The 18,521-nt window shown below is 38.1% G+C and overlaps 1 protein-coding gene across 1 annotated transcript in view; it reads left to right on the top strand.

Annotated features, from left to right (window-relative positions):
- Positions 1 to 14,817, top strand: part of LOC120520473 (adhesion G-protein coupled receptor G7-like) — a gene marked incomplete at its 3' end in the record, with an annotated part of 32,167 nt that extends 17,350 nt beyond the window's left edge. The window contains exon 4 of the mRNA XM_039742811.1: positions 14,710 to 14,817. Coding sequence (XP_039598745.1) covers positions 14,710 to 14,817 — 108 coding nt within the window. The remainder of the gene's footprint in view (positions 1 to 14,709) is intronic.
- Positions 14,818 to 18,521: the final 3,704 nt, after the last annotated feature.

The raw sequence follows: 18,521 nt of genomic DNA, 5'->3' as shown, positions 1-18,521 counted from the left end.
GCCCTCATCCCTATACCTGTAAAGGTTGAGAGAGTGCACAGTCCTTTGCAGTTCATTTGAATTCAATTGGTGGTTTTGGTATGTTTTTCTGATTAATTGTGCTTTTGTGATTTTTGTGATTTTGTGACCTTCATGGTCTTTTTTTGACCATTCTTTCTGGATTTGTGGTTTATGGGACTTGTTTGCCTTTGCTTATTTCAAGCTTTGCCTATTATGCTCTTCAGATCTTCTTTGATTAAGAGCATTTTTTGATTAAAAATCTGTTTTTACATTTTTTTTTTGTTTTCCCGGTGTTGCACAAGGCAAAGGGTGATAGTTCCTTCCTCTTGTGGGTGTCTGCTACAGTTTGTTAGGATATTTATGATTATGTACTCCCAAGTTCAGGACAAGCCAGACACAGCAAATAGAAAAGAAATAGAACAGAGTCAATAACAGTTCATAATACTTGCATATATATATATATATATATATAAATAAAAGGCAAAGCCCTCACTGACTCACTCACTCACTCACTCACTGACTGACTGACTCACTCACTCACTGACTCATCACTAATTCTCCAACTTCCCGTGTAGGTAGAAAGGGTGAAATTTGGCAGGTTCATTCCTTACAGCTTCCTTACAAAGTTGGGCAGGTTTCATTGAAATTCTCAGCGTAATGGTGTAACTGGAAGCTATTTTTCTCCATTTACTGTAATAGAGTTGAGCTCATCCCCCCACGTAATCATGATGCAGTAGAAACCAGGAAGAGCTCCAAAAGCGCTGAAGAAAACATGCATTATATAATTGAGAAGGCAGTGAAACAATAGGAAGCGAGCGAATGACATATATACAACCATATTCATGAGTGGCTGCTACTTCGGAAACAAAGCATGGTGTAAACCTAAAGTTTAAATTAAGTTCATAGACAGGCTGCCAGTGGCGTTTGTAATTTAGTGCCTGCCCATATAAGGCCGTCCGTCAGCGCAATCCAATGAAACACTGCCGCTAAATATTCACGGTGGGGGACTGTGCTTATGCAGACGAAAATGAGATGGTCAGGGTGGTGTTTGGCACAAACTCAGAGAAACTGAGAAGAAGGTTTTAAGTGCGGGTCTTAGCTAACATTAAATACAGCCGTGGACATAGCAGACATGGCACCAGGACAACTGGGAAACTTCATGCATGTACACCGGTGGCTCCCGTGAACTGACGAGTGCACAGACAAAAGCAACAGTTCCAAAGAGTGCTGAACAAAAATCAATTACACAATTGAGAAGGCAGAAAAAAATTTGAAGGCGTCTGATACATACAAGCATATTCATAAGTGCAGCTACTCGGAAACAGAGCACATGGTGGAAAAAGTCAATGTCCGCTAAAGGAAGACAGTGTAAAAAACCCGTGCATGCAGTGTGTCAGGTCTCAGATAAAGAAGAAGGCGAGCTGTTTATTGATGCAGTAAAAGCGAATCGATGAATGAAACCTGTTATCTTTACAACGATTGACAAACACGGAATGTAACTTGAACACAACACATCCTACAAATACGAACCTGATTGAAAGAAATAATGATAATCAAATCCTTGATGACAGCAACACTCAATAACACTCACAAAACAATTACTGTATATTGACAATCATGTTACGTTATTTTTTAAAATGTTCCCTTTTCTTTTTCATAACTTCTTTAACACACTACTTCTCATGCGATCCGGGTATATATATATATGTATATATATACCGATCTACATACCTCAAATAGACAAGCCACCGCGTGTGCAATTGTAGAGGCTCTCTGCGCCGACATCGAGGTTCGATTCCCAAGAGGGATGCACTGAGTATGTATGGCGCTTCCCCATTCATTTACCCTCACATCCTCTTGGTTTGAGACATTATGAAAAAAAATGCAGTTAACGCAGAATCATATTCGTTATTTTAAAATGTTTCCTTTTCTTAGCCAAGCACAGCTGAGAAGCTTGATGGCATGCTCCATAAGCGTTAAAAAATAAGCGATTTAATCACACTTTCACTTCCAAGCAAAGGGGAACTTTTGTCAATGCGATTTCCTGGTACATCGATTACATATATGCACATATCAGAGCTACAAAATGTTAGAAGTCGGAATAAAGCGCGTTCCTACGACTGATCGGAGGAAAATTTCATTTCAAAAGACTACCTGACAGAAGCCTTGATAAAAGCATGGTTTTGTGACACTGAAAAGCAAGCAAAATTAGATGCATTACAGAAAGCGGACTTTGTGGCTCTTACTGGGAATCATTGGACTTCGTGACCGTTAGTAATTCTAATGACATCTAATTGCAAAATGTTCAATGATCACACTGTTTTAGCCTAATGTACAAAATAATTTTGGCTAGGTTACTCAGAGTTTAAAGATTGCTGTTCAAATTACCTTTTATTTTCTGACTTATTTTTTAAGAAGAAAACTGCAATTTATGTTGAAATTTTGGTTATTATTATTTAAAGACAATACCATTCTGAAAATGTACTTAAAGTAATTAAAATACCACTTTATTTTAAGTCTGCCCAATTTTAGCCAGGGATGATATTTTTGTTTCTGTTTGAATTGAAATGCAGTTTAAAAGCATTTTTTTCAGAAATTAAAAGAGCTTGAGTTTACAATATTCATGTCCATGTCTATTTGATTCTGTTGCCCACTAAAACCCTTTTAAATTTTAAAAAAATTGCAATTTGGGCAAATTTCATGTGTGATTACATACGATTAATCAAGATCAATTATTACACAGCCTCTAATTAATTATATTTTTTTAATCGAGTCCCACCCCCAATATATATATGTAGATATATATATATGTAGATTTATATATATATATGTGTATATACAGTATATATGTAGATATGTATAGTATATATGTATATATATGTGTGTGTGTGTGATATATATATATATATATTTTGGGGCAGAACCGGACACAGACAGTAGGACATGTTGTTACTCACCACCACCGTATTTATTATATACACTATATACAATTATGAGTGTCACTCAGAGACAATCACGAACCCCAACACACAGTCCTGGCCACACAAATGCCTTTTCTTTGGGCCGCCTCCACACTCCTTACTTGCCTTGTCCTTCTTCCACCCGACTCCAGCTCTGAATGAAGGGAGACGGTCCTTTTTGTATTCTCCGGATGAGCTCCAGGTGATTCCCGACCTCCTTCATTGGCCCGTCCCAGTGTGCGGAAGTGCGGCTGTTCTCCCGGGTAACAGGTCCCAAGGCATTGGGAGCCTCCTGGCGGTGACCACGAGGCCCCTACAGGGTGGGGCTTCCTTGCCCTCAACCCCATGGCCCACAAAGCAACCAGGAAGGCGGCCCCCATGTGATCCAGGGTGGGCGTAGACCCACATCCGGTCCCTCACGGCGTCCCGACCGGGTCGTTGACCCTGGCATCCCTGACAATATATATATATATATGCCAGCAACACTCATGACAATGACAACACAATTACATTGACAATGTTACGTTATTTTCGAAATGTTTCCTTGTCTTTTTCATTACTTCTCTAACACACTACTTCTCCGCTGCGAAGCGTGGGTATTTTGATATATATATATATATATATATATATATATATATATATATATATATATATATATATATACAGATATACATATATACATATAGATATAGATATATATATATAGATATATATACAGTATATAGATATGACAACAACCCTCATATCAATGACAAAACAATTACATTAACAATCATGTTACGTTATTTTACAATTTTTCCTTTTCTTTTCATAACTTATTTAACACACTACTTCTATTCTTCTAGTATATATATATTGTAAAGACGAATCAAGACACAACATAAAGGTTTGGGGTATACTGTAAAATTCTCACACCAAATAAATCAAAAGGTCAAATACCTGAAACAGAAAACTTTCACATATACCGACACCAAAGATGCGTTGGGACATTTTATGGAGGAGGTGCGAAGTGGAGGAATGCTGGGAAGGAACCGTGGGGAAAATGGGATCGATGGCGTCAGGAACAATGGGCGGAGGAAGGCGGAAGTAATGTGCTGCTGGGAAGAAGGAGGCTTATAGCGTGGGGTCTTTTTCTGCAAGAAATAAAGGAGAAAGGTTAGTACCCGCCGCTCCCTGCGGTGAATGTCTTCCCAAGCGTATTAGGTCCGTCCACGGTCCCCAACTTCAGCGTGTGTGACAATATATATTATATATACAGTGGTGTGAAAACTATTTCCCCCCTTCCTGATTTCTTATTCTTTTGCATGTTTGTCACACAAACTGTTTCTGATCATCAAACACATTTAGCCATTAGTCAAATATAACACAAGTAAACACAAAATGCAGTTTTTAAAGTGATTTTTATTATTTAGGAGAAAAAATCCAATTCTACATGGCCCTGTGTGAAAAGTAATTCCCCTGAACCTAATAACTGGTTGGGCCACCTTAGCAGCAATAACTGCAATCAAGCATTTCGATAACTTGCAATGAGTCTTTTTCAGGGTCTGGAGGAATGTTGGCCCACTCATCTTTGCAGAATTGTAATTCAGCTTTATTTGAGGGTTTCAAGCATGAACCGCCTTTTAAGGTCATGCCATAGCATCTCAATTGGATTCAGGTCAGGACTTTGACTAGACCACTCCAAAAATCTTCATTTTGTTTTCTTACCATTCAGAGGTGGATTTGCTGGTGTGTTTTGGATCATTGTCCTGTTGCAGCACCCAAGATCGCTTCAGCTTGAGTTGACGAACAGATGGCGGACATTCTCCTTCAGGATTTTTGGTAGACAGTAGAATTCATGGTTCCATCTATCACAGCAAGCCTTCCAGGTCCTGAAGAAGCAAACAACCCCAGACCATCAAACCACCACCACCATATTTTACTGTTGGTATGATGTTCTTTTCTGAAATGCTGTGTTCCTTCGCCAGATGTAATGGGACATTTGCCTTCCAAAAAGTTCAACTTTTGTCTCATCAGTCCACAAGGTATTTTCCAAAAGTCTTGGCAATCATTGAGATGTTTCTTAGCAAAATTGAGACGAGCCCTAATGTTCTTTTACTTAACAGTGGTTTGCATCTTGGAAATCTGCCATGCAGGCCGTTTTTGCCCAGTCTCTTCTTATGGTGGAGTCGTGAACACTGGCCTTAATTGGAGGCAAGTGAGGCCTGCAGTTCTTTAGACATTGTCCTGGGGTCTTTGTGACCTCTCAGATGAGTCGTCTCTGCGCTCTTGGTGTAATTTTGGTCAACCGCCACTCCTGGAAGGTTCACCACTGTTCCATGTTTTGCCATTTGTGGATAATGGCTCTCACTGTGGTTCGCTGGAGTCCCAAAGCTTTAGAAATGGCTTTATAACTTTTACCAAACTGATAGATCTCAATTACTTCTGTTCTCATTTGTTTCTGAATTTCTTTGGATCTTGGCATGATGTCTAGCTTTTGAGGTGCTTTTGGTCTACTTCTCTGTGTCAGGCAGCTCCTATTTAAGTGATTTCTTGATTGAAACGGGTGTGGCAGTAATCAGGCCTGGGGGTGCTTAGGAAATTGAACTCAGGTGTGATACACCACAGTTAGGTTATTTTAACAAGGGGCAATTACTTTTTCACACAGGGCCATGGTTTGGATTTCTTTTGTCCCTAAATAATAAAACCATCATTTAAAAACTGCATTTTGTGTTTACTTGTTTATATTTGACTAATGGTTAAATGTGTTTGATGATCAGAAACATTTTGTGTGACAAACATGCAAAGAATAAGAAATCAGGAAGGGGCAAATAGTTTTCAAAAAAATCTTATTTTATATATATATATATATATATATATATATATATTATATATATATATATATATATATATATTATTTAAATGACTAACAAAGAGTAGCTGTAGTCAGAGTATCCACACTAAAAGTCGGAGTCTTCAGCCTGAGTCTTAAAGCTGAAAGCAAAGGGTCATCCTTTAAATAAGCAGGCAGGTTTCTCCACATCGAGTGATTGGCCCTGTAACTAAAAGTTCAGGCCTCCTACTCTTATTTAATTATCCTTGGAATCTTTAGTAGACTGATATCTTGAGATCTTAATACCCACTCTCTTTGTAAGTAATGATAAGTTCAGATAAATAAGCAGGGCATTGGTCATTTAATACTTTATGTATTTAAATGGAGGTATTGAAATCAGCACTAAGTTTAACTAGGGACAGTGTAAGGACTTGAGGATTGTAGTTATGTTTCATACTTTGTGTCTTGTGATGATTCTTGCAACAGCATTTTGAATTAACTGAAAGCTGTTTAAAGAATGGTTTGAGCAAGTGAATTAACACAATGTTATAGTCAATTGTACTAAAAAAAATTATTAATAAATTTCTCAGTATCCTGCACATTTAGAAAACATTTATTTTCAACATGTTCAAAACTAGAAAATATAGTTTTGTATAATTTAAGTAGCGGTCATCTCTGCCCATACTCTTAAAGAGTAGTATAATGCCCATATTTCAGGCTGGGCACCATGCATTGCCTGTTAGTCAGGGTGTCTTGTAGCCACTTGCCAGCCTTCAATGACTGCTCACTCATCTTTGGTAGTGGGCTAGTCATCCCTGGCATCTGTTGGACTTCCAGGCTTCTATTACACAGAGAAAAAATTACATGTTTCTTTCGAGGGGACCATCTTCTTTCCCCTTTTGTTGTTTTCTTTGCATCTCTTGTATTTTGTCTTTTTTTTTCTACTTTCTGTGTAATTCTGCTTTCTCTTAAAATATATGAAATGGGTCTTAATTGAGAATAAGCTGTGTCACCCTTATACCTTTTATTAAATGTCTGTCCAGTCTTAAGAAAATCACATTTTTACTTTCCTTCTAATTCATGAATTGTACTGGTAAAACCTGAAATTTAAACACATTGAAGATGTTATCTGATGTCCACCAAACATGTTATGCATTATGCTTATGTCATAGAATTTGAAATCAGACATAAATCTGGGTCCATGTTTATTTATATTTTATATTTGCACTTGGGAACTCCCGGATGCTTCACAAGAAGAACTGAGTGCTAGAAACCCATTGTCAATTATTATGTTCACTCATTGGCTGTTAATTTCCTGGGATGCAACAAGAATAATTATGTTGGGCCATATAACTCTGGAGACCAATGAAGAGAGTAGCAAGAGACTACTACTACTACTGAGGAAAAATGGTCATAACAGTTGTTACGCCATTAGTACATAATGTAAAACACTCAAATAAGTATTGTCCTCCAACCTTCAGACATATTCACATTTCAGAATGTTATAATGTTACATCATTATCAGAATTTGTTTATATTGCCTACAATCAAAATGCAGCATCTCCTTAGAACAGTGGTTCTCAACCTGTAGGCGGGCCCCGGTGGGGTGGGGTGGGGGCGTGAAGATGTGAAAAGAAAACAGAATCAAAAATATGAAAAATATCTGTTGAAACCAAAACAAATAACTTAAACTACATTCTGATACTAGAAAAATAAATATAGAGTTAGATAAATGTCGATAAAAGTTAAGTAGGTATAAAAAATATGCATCTACATTTCAAAAAATGTTAGGGGCTGCGATTAAAACTGTTATGAAAACTCGGGTTGCAAATACTTAAAACGTTGAGAAGCGCTGCTAGAATTCCATTATAATGGTCACAATCCCTCTAACCCACTAACAGCTGTGTATGGTGTTCTTCAGGATTTAGGACTTTGTTTTATATCATTTACAGACAATCAAATTACAAGGCACTTTTTCAAATGTCTTTCTGTCAAATATAGGGATTGCTCAAGGATCTCTTCTGTCTCCATTACTATGTACACTTGGCAGTAGAGTGTTGATGCAGGTTAGCCTTAGATTGATACAGGAGAAAGTAGGGTAAAATGACACCTTTTATTGGCTAGATAGATTACAAATACAAGCTTTTGGGGCAACTAAGGCCCCTTCATCAGGCAAGGTGTAACAAAGAAACATAAAAATACTCTCCCTTATATTGGGACAGCAAAGTGATTTTTTTTTCTTTCTTTCATCTTAACAACCTTTTTGTTCAAATGTTAGCAAAATGAATACACCTGAGATGAATTAACCCTCAAAGAAGAAACAATGAACTAATAAAATGTAGAGATAAGATAACCATCACTAGAAAGTCCTGTAAGGTTTTTGAAGTGTATTGTCTGTAAGATTGGCCTCTGATGTAGCCAACTGGTCAATCAGTCTGATAGTCCACATATCTGGTCATGAAACTCTTGTCTCTATTCAGACCATTTTGTAGAGTGTTGAATTTAAGCATACGTTTGTATTCTCATTCTCTCTGCTCCTGTTGGGTCTTGAAATTACCCATAAGCACAGTGACCCTCAGATCCTTTTATGCTGTGGCCATTACTTTTAAAATGTGCCGCCACTGGAAGACCAATACTGTTCTGATTGATATGGAAATCTGTGTGAGTTCATTCGCTGGCGATGTCTGATCAGTTTCCCGTGCAGTACAGTCCAGTGTTGAGGCCCCTTTATGCACATGATTAGGTAGACCACATTAGCAGATTTGCATGTAAACGAACCCTTTATTTTATGCTCCTGCTGGCATGGTATAACTCACTTATCTGTCATGTAGATATGTGCACAGGTGCCACACCTGTTCTGTAGGCAGGGAGATGTGCCACTTGCTGCTGAGCCACACATAGAGTTTCGGACAATCAGTTGTTTGAGGTTTGGTGGTTGTCTGTATGCAAGGAGGGTGATTCTGGGAATATATCCTTCAGTTTATTGTCTTTCTGTACCATTTCTGTACGGTTGAAGCTCTTTCATAATTTGCGATTGTACACTTGTACACATGTGACCTGAGACACAACAATGACAACTGTTCTGTCATCAAGTATACCAATAGGATGCATATCCGAGAAGGATGAAAGCCATTATTTAAATTAAGTGGGCTGTTTGGTAAATTGGTGTAATAAAAACTTACTCTGAATGTTAAAAAGAACAAATCAATTATATTTGACTGGCGGAAATCTGCATATTTACCCATCATTGTTCTATGGGAGGAGGAAAAATAGTGGCGAACATAATTACTTAGCGGTACCTTAGATAATAATTTTAATTGGAATATAAATACAAAAAACAACTCTAAACACAATTTATACTTTATAAACGTAGACTATTTAAAACTGAGACAAAAACCTCATGTTGTTGTTTTATAGCAGTGTTTCAGTCTGTAAGTCACTGTCAAATTCATTGCCTGGTTTTGTGACCAACCAAAATTTTAAAAGCTCCAGCAAATTACCAAACATGCGACTAAAATTATTGGGAATGGTTTAGATAATTTGATAAGTATGTCCAGTGGTAATGTTGAAAAACTGAAAATCATCTCAACTGATAACAGATACAACATGGCATTTCAGAACTTAACTTCAGTAAATCAGGAAGGATAGTCACATTAAGAGCCCACACAAGTTTCTCTGGAAGTTCCCAGTACCACACATCTTTTTAATAAGGAATAAGAGAGATGATAAAAAGAATTCAAGTATAAAATTTTCATACGTATCATATATACCATTTTAGGCAAAAACACATCAAACTTCTAGAAGTAGTTAGCAAAGGATATATTCCGAAAAAGATTTTTTTATTTGATTTTGATTTGACATACTTTATTAATCCCAAAATACTCTCCGTTCTACTTAATTGTCATTTACCCAGAAATGTAATACTAGGTTGTTGTACCATGTTAGCCATTATGAATGTAGTGAAAATGTTTTGCCTTTTCTTTAAAACACTGGTTTATAGCACATTACACTAAGCAACACAAAGAAATGTCATTTTCCTTAAAAGCATGAATTCAGCCATTACACTTGCATATTTCAAAGTAACATGAGACAAACCATGAAGCACTGAGAGAAAACCTGATGTTGAAATCATCATTTGAAAGACAAGTCTGAAGGAATGTTTGCTTTAAAATATTTGTCATTTAATGTAGATAGATAGATAGATCTTATTAATCCCAAGGAAATTCATGTATTTTTAATGTATTGTAATTATGACCTCCCGTGACCCTGTATTGAATTCAGCGGGTTAGAAAATGGATGGATGGATAATTATGACCTACAAGACAGACATATACTGTTTATATCTTCTAATAACTCCTTTATTTGTAAGCCCTCTCATAGTGAAAAAGTGCATTGAATATCTTTAGATAGAAATTAATTGTATAAGATGATGAAAAACAATGCTTATGTACAGTAGATGAAAAAGGTACAATTACGGCAGCAGGCCCAAGCAAAAATGCAAGCATAATGTACAGAAAAAATAAGTATATCCAATTAAATGAATTATTGTTATGCAATACAGAAAGGTCTAGTTGTAAGCCCATTTTATTGTTATTAAAGAGTGAATTCATGGACAGAAGAAGAGACAGTTGTTACCATTTAAAGTTTTGAGTTAACTACAAACACTTGAGGTGTTCATTGGTGAAAATGGATGTTCCATGAGACTTCATTCAGTTTCAGTCTAATTTGCACAGATGATACGCTGACATATTAAACAAAGATTATATACTCAGAACACCAGGCCCAAAATTGCATTACAGTAGAACCCAGATTATCCAAGGTTCCCATTATCCATGGTGAATCTGAAGTGTAATACACTATTTTCTTATAATTCATAAAAATTGCTGTGAATACTGTAACAAGCTTGTAAATGCTATACTTTTAACCTCAACTTACTGATTGAGGGAGCTGGTGACTGTGGGAATTGGGTGTGACTCACACATCCCACCCCAACTATACCCATCAGTTGTTGTCAGTGTATCATAACATTGTCCGTGCACAAATGCTCTCAGATTTTGTTCACTGAGGATTTTGTGTTTATACATTTCTAGTTTTTTATTCGTCTTTGTCTTGAATATCACAATGTGTGGAAACAGAAGCATGTTATGCTCTCTGTAAAATTAAAACTAGAAACTATCAAACAGTTAAACTGGGGAATAACACAGCCATCCTTTTTTTTTGAGTTTTTCAGTTATGCAAGTAACATCAGTCCACATTACTTCAGGTAAACAGGGTTCTATGTTCATCATTAGCCTCATGGCACCCTTGAAAAGGAAATGACAATTCATTGTTAATAATTGAGCCCTACAGTACCTCTTTACTTACTCTACAACTTAAATTTTGCAAGAACCTTTAATTATTTGTGATGGTTGACAGATATCAGATAACATCTTCAATGTGTTTAAATTTAAGGTTTTCCAGTATAATTCAAATATTAGAAGAAAGTGAAAATATGACTCCCAAGATAGGATAGATGTTGTAAAAGGTCTAAGGGTGACAAGGCTTATTTTAATGAAGAACACCCTCCTATATTTACAAGAAAGCAGAGTTTCACAGAAGTAGAATAAATAATGGCAAAATACACGAGATTCAAGAAAAGGAACACAAGAGAAAAAGGATGTGGGGTAAGTCGAGTCTGCAGACACTTTAATACACTTGCAGTGGTTTATAGCTTTCATCACAGTTTTAGAACTCTAGTGGTGAGAATGCAGTGGTGTGGTATTCCTGCTGGCCATTGGTGAACCCTTCTGAGTTGACCCTTTCTAGAAGGCCAGCGAGTCTGAAGTCTTCTCTGGGCTCTCCTGGTTTGAACTGGCACTACCCAAGGCTTGTGTCCAAAACTGCTATTTTATCCATAGGCATGCTTTCAAGTGAAATCACCCTGCTGGCAGTGCATGCCCAAAGCCACTGCAGGAAGGCAAGAGCAGAGCACTGCAAGTAAGATGCTACTGGCAGAGAAAGAATGCAAGAGAAAGAAAGTCAGTGAAAATTTATGGTGCAGCTTACCTGTAGAGGTGAAGGAGCAGCTTGGGTGACATGGTTGTAACACATGTCGTGAGAGGAAAAGGAAGGTACAAATTAGTGACACAGCATCTAATCAGAGGAGGGATGTGGGGTGCAAGACTTGATGATATTTTATTATTGTGGGTATCGGAAGGCATAAACAATAGTGGACAGGTAAACATGCTAGCAGTATTAAACTGAAGTCCAGACAGCCAGGGTCATCTTTGACTGTTATTTGGCATTGCAAAAACTTCTTTAGTGCTGAGCAGATAGGAGCAGAGGGATGAGCGTTTAAGCTTGTAAATAATGGTAGGACAGCTTACTTCTGATTTGTATATATTTTTGGGTGGAAGTAATGTGTTTGTGGGTGCCCAGTTTTCATTATTGTCTTTGTGTATTATTTATTTAATTTTTTCCAGTTTTTGATTAATTTTCTTTCTGTCATTTTGAACTGTCTAAAAATGAAGAAGGAGGAAGGAAATTCTTTTTTGTTTATTTTTGTTGGATTTTTGTCTCATCACTTTTTGCTTTGGAGTAACTGTAATTTTTATACAGCACCTGCACGTATTTTCTTGTTTTGTTAATGTTCTTGATTTGAACTGTATATATTTATGAGGCATTATTGTGAATAGTTGATGGTATGTCTGGAATAAACTAGAATTCTGCATTTTTGCATAGTCATTATTGTCTGTTTGTCTGTTGTCCCATCCTAGTTTGTTCGGTATGGCTCTAGGTGCTCTGTAACAGTGCCATTGCACGGGGTACCCTTAAAAGAAAAATGCAATGTTTTCTGTGCACAATAGAAGGCTGGAAGCCCAACAGATGCCAGGGGTGACTAACCCATTACCAAAGATGTGGCGTAAACATTGAGGGCTGGTAAGTGGCACAAGACAACCTGAATAATAAGTCAATGCACATGAGATCCTAGTCTGCCATTACAGGGACCATGTGACCATTTCAGAGCATGTCAGTGAGGCTGGTACTTTTAAAAGCGGACCATATTTCCCCTTAAAATATGCAGATGAGGATCTGCACTGATGACTTTCTTCTTTAAGGCTTTTGAGTGTGGACGAAAACTCAGACCCGACAGCAGAGTGCGGTTATAAAGCAGCTTTATTTTCAAGTCACAGTGAAGAGTTTCAGAAAAGCAGACAATCAAATGTACATGACAGTGTCAGGGCTCTTCTGAACCCGTCTGTTGGGTGGAGTCAGTTTTATACCCCTAGAATGCTGATTTAATATCATTATAAAATGTAACAGTCAACACATTTATTATTATACACAAACCTTGAGCCCATTTAACGTCCCTTGTAAAACTTGATTTCTTGGCTCCTTTTGTTATAGCTTCAGATGTAAGCTAAGGGACAACGTGATAAAGGCAGACTCATGTGTGGAATGCTTAGACCTTGAGTCCTTTGCACAACATTTTCTGTTTGCTAAAACAAAGCATGCTGTTACTTGGTTTCAGTAAAGCTTACTTCTCAGACATGAATTAGTACAAGGAGATAGAGAGACATTTGTCTTCCACAAAGAGCCCAATAGTTCAATGACTCTAGAGACTGTAAAGGAAGCTCAAGCTTGTGTCAGTGTAGCCAAAGAAAAGAGCAACCTTTACACTCCTTACCATGGGTTGGCAAGTGACCCTAGACCAGGGGTCCTCAATCCCAGTCCTGGAGAGCCACGTGGCTGCAGGTTTTTGTTCTGACCTGGTTGCTTAATTAGAAGCAATTCTTGCCAATAAAGCACTAACAAGCTATGAAATTAAATTAACTCTGCTATGTCAGGTCATTCTCATATCCTAGATTTTCTTTCCCTTTCTATCATGCAAATGATTTGAAGGCTAAAATGGACAAGTAATTCTCAGTCCTTCACTTTTTCTCTTCATTTTTCTTCCAAGTATTTAATTAAACCCAATAGTGCAGATAAATACACACAGGTGTAAATGTAAATAAGCTAAATGGAGAAATGCTGCTCTCTCTTGTCATTTTGCATGTTAGTTGATAATAAGGAACAATTAAAATAGCTGTTTAAGACAAAATTAAGCAATAAGAGCTCAAAATCACTAAAAGTGAAGCAGAAGTGTTACTTTAGCAATAAGTGCTTTTATTAAGCAACTGGGTTGGAGCAAAACCTGCAGCCACTGTGGCTCTCAGGACGTGATTGAACCCTGCCTAGGGTGATGTTTAAAACATAGAGTCTTTTGCAAGGAAAAGGCCTTGATCATGAACTGAACAGAAATGAAGATTAGGTCTTGAAATTTAATAGGAAGGCGTGTAGGTAGAGCACATTCTGAATTCTTTTTTGTTTTGTCATTTTGTTTCACCATTGTTTTGAGTATATTATTATCCTCAAGGCATTGCAGAGTAATGATGTCAGTGTTGCTATGCTATGCCATGCACGTTCTCACATGCTAAATACAGAACAAAACATAATTTTGCATGAAAGGAGGTAGCAAGTCAAGATTTTTCAGATGCCTCCTGCTGATTGAACTTCAGTCTCTTTGCCAATACTGTCTTTGTACTCTTCATGGGCAAGATTATGTTGACATGGGATCATGTCTCTTTGGTCTTGATTTGTCTCTGTTTTGGTGGCTTGCTAGTTATAACCTAGCATAACAATGTGAAACCTGCTTAATCCATTTCTGGTCATGGGCTCCATAGCCCAGATACTTTTATATACAGTAGATATTAATGGTGTGTTAAATTTGTTAGTGGTTTTACTTAGTGGAGGCTGTGTAACCTCTGCCGTTTAGAAATTCATTACCTCAAAAAAAAAAGAAGTTTCCTTACAGCAATATAAAGAAAAATAGATTGTTCCTCAGAATGATTTTGTACAACTGGTACATTAACCGAAAGTGAAGATGCCAACATGTTCATGTCAATGTATGTTTTTTAGCTGGCATTCCAAAAGCAACCGGCGTTGTCTTCTTGAAGCTGGAGTTCCCAAATCAAGTGAACCAGTTCTCATGGACTGCAATGAGGCCTAGACAGGCTTGTGGAGCAGGTAATATTTTAAAAAATTTGATGCTTCATTTAAAAACATAGTTTGTATTGATTCAATTCAGTACCTTTTTCACTACAACAGCTATGCCAATATATTGGACTGCTCAAAAATATTTGCTTGAAATATTTATGGTACCACTAAACACATGGTATCATTTAGGAAAATGTTAGTTTAAAGTTTTTGCTTTTAAAGTAATTTTTATCAGTGCTCAGTCAGCCTTTCCACTGCTAGGTATTTCCCCGGCATTTTTAAAAATTGCTGTAAGGGAAATCTGAACAAATACTTTGTATAACACATTTCTGAAATGAAAACTCTGAAAACTTCAGGAAAGGCACATACCATACATCACAGGTCCCCTTACTTTTTAAAAGGGGTTTTTTATAGATGGAGTTCGAAAGGGTATGACAGTTTCTTTTTAATGCTAGGAAAATTACCCCCTTTGGTTTAGATGAAAAGGGCCAGGTATTCCACTTATAGGTTTTCCCTCCCTTTTTTTAAGTTTTTCAAATTCTAAAATTTGAAGGGGCCCCTCGATCTTGAATATGGAAAATCCCCTGAACCAAATTACTAGGTCATCTGCCTGTTAAAAAAGGTACCCCTGTTTTGTGTTTTTTTATCTCCTTGAAAGGGGTTATATCTCTTACCTCATCCATCCGCGATCTGGATAAAAACCTTTCTCGGGGGGCCCAAATTTTTTTTTACGCTCAGCATTTCACCTGTTCCCAAAAGGTAACCCCAAACTGCTAAATTTTTGACTCCCTCTGAACAGTTTCAATTTCCCAAACCTACACACCTCTACATGACTGAACATCCATAAACTCATTTTACCTTTAACACAGGCACTACACAGGGTCCGTCGGACCCCCTCAACCCCCTTGTTCACCTTTTATTATGTGACCGACACAACCATTGTGGGGAAATTTTCAGTTAGCGCCACATCAATTGTGACGGCTTAAAAAAGATCTGCCTGCTGACTCTGGGTGTGGACTACTCTCCCCTTTATTTTAAAAAACCCAAGGGGGTTTTATGCTTGGGGAAACAGACCAAAACTACATTGGGGGATGCTGTTTTTCATTTTTTTTCCCCCTTGCTGGTAGAGGACCATTGGTACATTTCATTTTTTTCTCCCTCTTCTACGCTCTTATGCAATAACCGCAGTTTAGAATCAGTTTAGTATCTGATATTGCTCCATAGTTTCATGACATACTGAACAAAGAGTACTCTGCACTCAACAGTTTTCTCGTTTCATATACTGATGAAATCCAGCGATTTTAGTAAGCTTAATTACTTTCCTCCCAGCTTCCAGCAGTTCACAAAGGAAAGTTAATGTTGTAAGATGCATCCTTTTCCCAAGCTTTTAAAAGTGTGGCTGCTCCTGGCTGTTACCAATAGCAGTAGCAATGATCAGAGACAACAACTACATGTCTACTCCTGTGGCATCAACAGGCATTGCTTCTCCTGTACCTCTGCCAACAATTGCTGCCCCAAAGCAACCCGCTAGCTACCCAGTGAGTTAAATGGTAATACACCATCCCAGCCAATACTGGTAGTTACCCCAACGATGTATTTGGTGGTACAACATTAAGATCGTTCAATCCTGCCTGGTACCACACACGACCATGGCTGGAGTACTCTGTTGTGCGGGACTCGTGATTCTGTTTCCCCTGTGAACATGGCAGCTGAGTTAATGATAGGGATGTAGTTTTTACCTTAACTGGTTTTAACAACTGGAAAGCAGCACTTGATCGAGACAAGGGGCTACAGAGGCATGTGTCCAGTCACAACCATGTGCATGCTTCAACCATCTGGACTGAGCATAAAAGCAGAGAGGCCACAGGGGGGACTGTAGATTCAATGCTGGTTGGTAAAACACAACTTGAAAAAAAACATTATTATGTCAAAAGTATTGGTAGTGCTATAAGGTTTCTCTGTGTAAATGAGTTGAGGTTCCATGGGACTGCAGAAACCTTGAGACATGATGCAGCGGGTAATGATCATGACATTGCTTCAGGTATTTTTCTAAAACTGATGGAATATACCTTAGAGAAGGATGAGAAGCTAGCAAGCATTGGTAAGGGTGTCCCATAAAATGCAAAATACACATGTAAGGATATCCAAAATGAAATTATCCAAACACTGGCTGACATGGTGCTTGGAAAGGTCAGGAAAAAATATGACAGTGCTGATTCTGCAGGGTTTTGCCTCAAAAGTGATGGGACCAGGAATAGGTGCAATGTGGAAAATGTGTCTGTGATAATACGGTTTGTCAGAAATTCCATGCCAGAGGAGCATCTTATTGGGTTGCTCGACTTGCAACAACGTGATGCAGAGTACATCACCTCTGAGATCCTGTTACACCTTTCTGTTGCTGGCTACAGTGCTGACAGTATACTTAACCATTGTTATGATGGGGTTAGAGGTGGTGTACAAGCTCTGCTCCAAAAGAAGCTTGACAGATATGTCCCATACATCCACTGCTACAACCACCAACTGCACTTAGTAGTTCTGCATGCCATGCAGAGTGAGCCATGTGCAAAAATATTTTTTAGCCTATCTAGTTCACTCTACAACTTTTTTCACCACCACTATGTGCTCAATAAACATGATGCATCTTGTCTAAAAAGGCTGCTTGAGACCAGATGGACAAGCCACTATGAGGTGACAACGTGCACTGTGGACAATCAAGAACAAATCCTTAGTATCCTATCTGAGATGACAGAGGATGATGATGCTGCATTTGACCTGTGCACCGAGGCAGGAGGCCTGCTATGCCAAATTAAGAGGTATCACTTCTTTGAGATTGGAAAGTTCCTAGTGCCAGTGCTTGGTGTCTTGAAACCAGCAAATGCTATTCTACAGTCTCAGTCAGTTGATCTGTGCAGTGCTTCTGAGGTTGTTAGTGCAGCACGGGACTCCTTAAAAAACATCCGTGAGGATGACTGTTGGGGAGTGTCATCTCCTACTGAGGATGAGTCACATCCAACAAAGAGAAGGAGAACAATGAGCAACACCTGGGTCAAAGTGTTGTGCTCTCAACTTTGGGCCATACAGACTCTGGTGACCCTACCATTTCCCCCCATCAGTCTCTGAAAAGATCCCTGCTCAAAATCCTTGACAGGGCCATATAAGAAATGGAAACTAGATTTTCACACAAGAATATTGACCTGATGAGAGCTATATCTAGTCTTGCACCCAAATCTAGTGCATTTCTAGATCCCACCCTGTTGCACCCTCTGGCTGTGATGGCTGGCACTGTATCAGATGTTGTAAGTCTGAAAAATGAAGTTCTTGTGGCAAAACAGATGCTGCTCAAAAAATATTCAAAGGAAACAGAACTGTCCACTGTGTGTAAATTCCTGCAGGAGTACAAGGAAGCCTTTCCTGAGTTGCATAAATTGTATGTAGCAGCCCTGGTAATTGGTGTGTCTTCAGCATCGTGTGAGAGTTCCTTCTCCACTTTGTCATGGGTCCTAACCCTCTATCGTCGCACAATGTTACATAAAAAAAAGAGGAATTTGGTGATCTTGGCCCATGAGAAGTCCATAACAAATAACTTGAATATGGATGAATTTGTAAGATTTTTTTGCAAAGGGAAACAGGAGACTGTTTTTGTGGAGTGGATTGAGGAGAAAGAAGAGTGGAGCTGTTCAGTTACACACAGAGAGTTCAGTTGCTTGCAAAGCAAACAAGCTTAAAACAAGACA

Source organism: Polypterus senegalus, unplaced genomic scaffold, assembly GCF_016835505.1.
Source record: "Polypterus senegalus isolate Bchr_013 unplaced genomic scaffold, ASM1683550v1 scaffold_1176, whole genome shotgun sequence".
NCBI lineage: Eukaryota > Metazoa > Chordata > Cladistia > Polypteriformes > Polypteridae > Polypterus > Polypterus senegalus.
The sequence above is the reverse complement of the archived record's forward strand: the minus strand, read 5'-3'. Positions and strand labels throughout refer to the sequence as shown.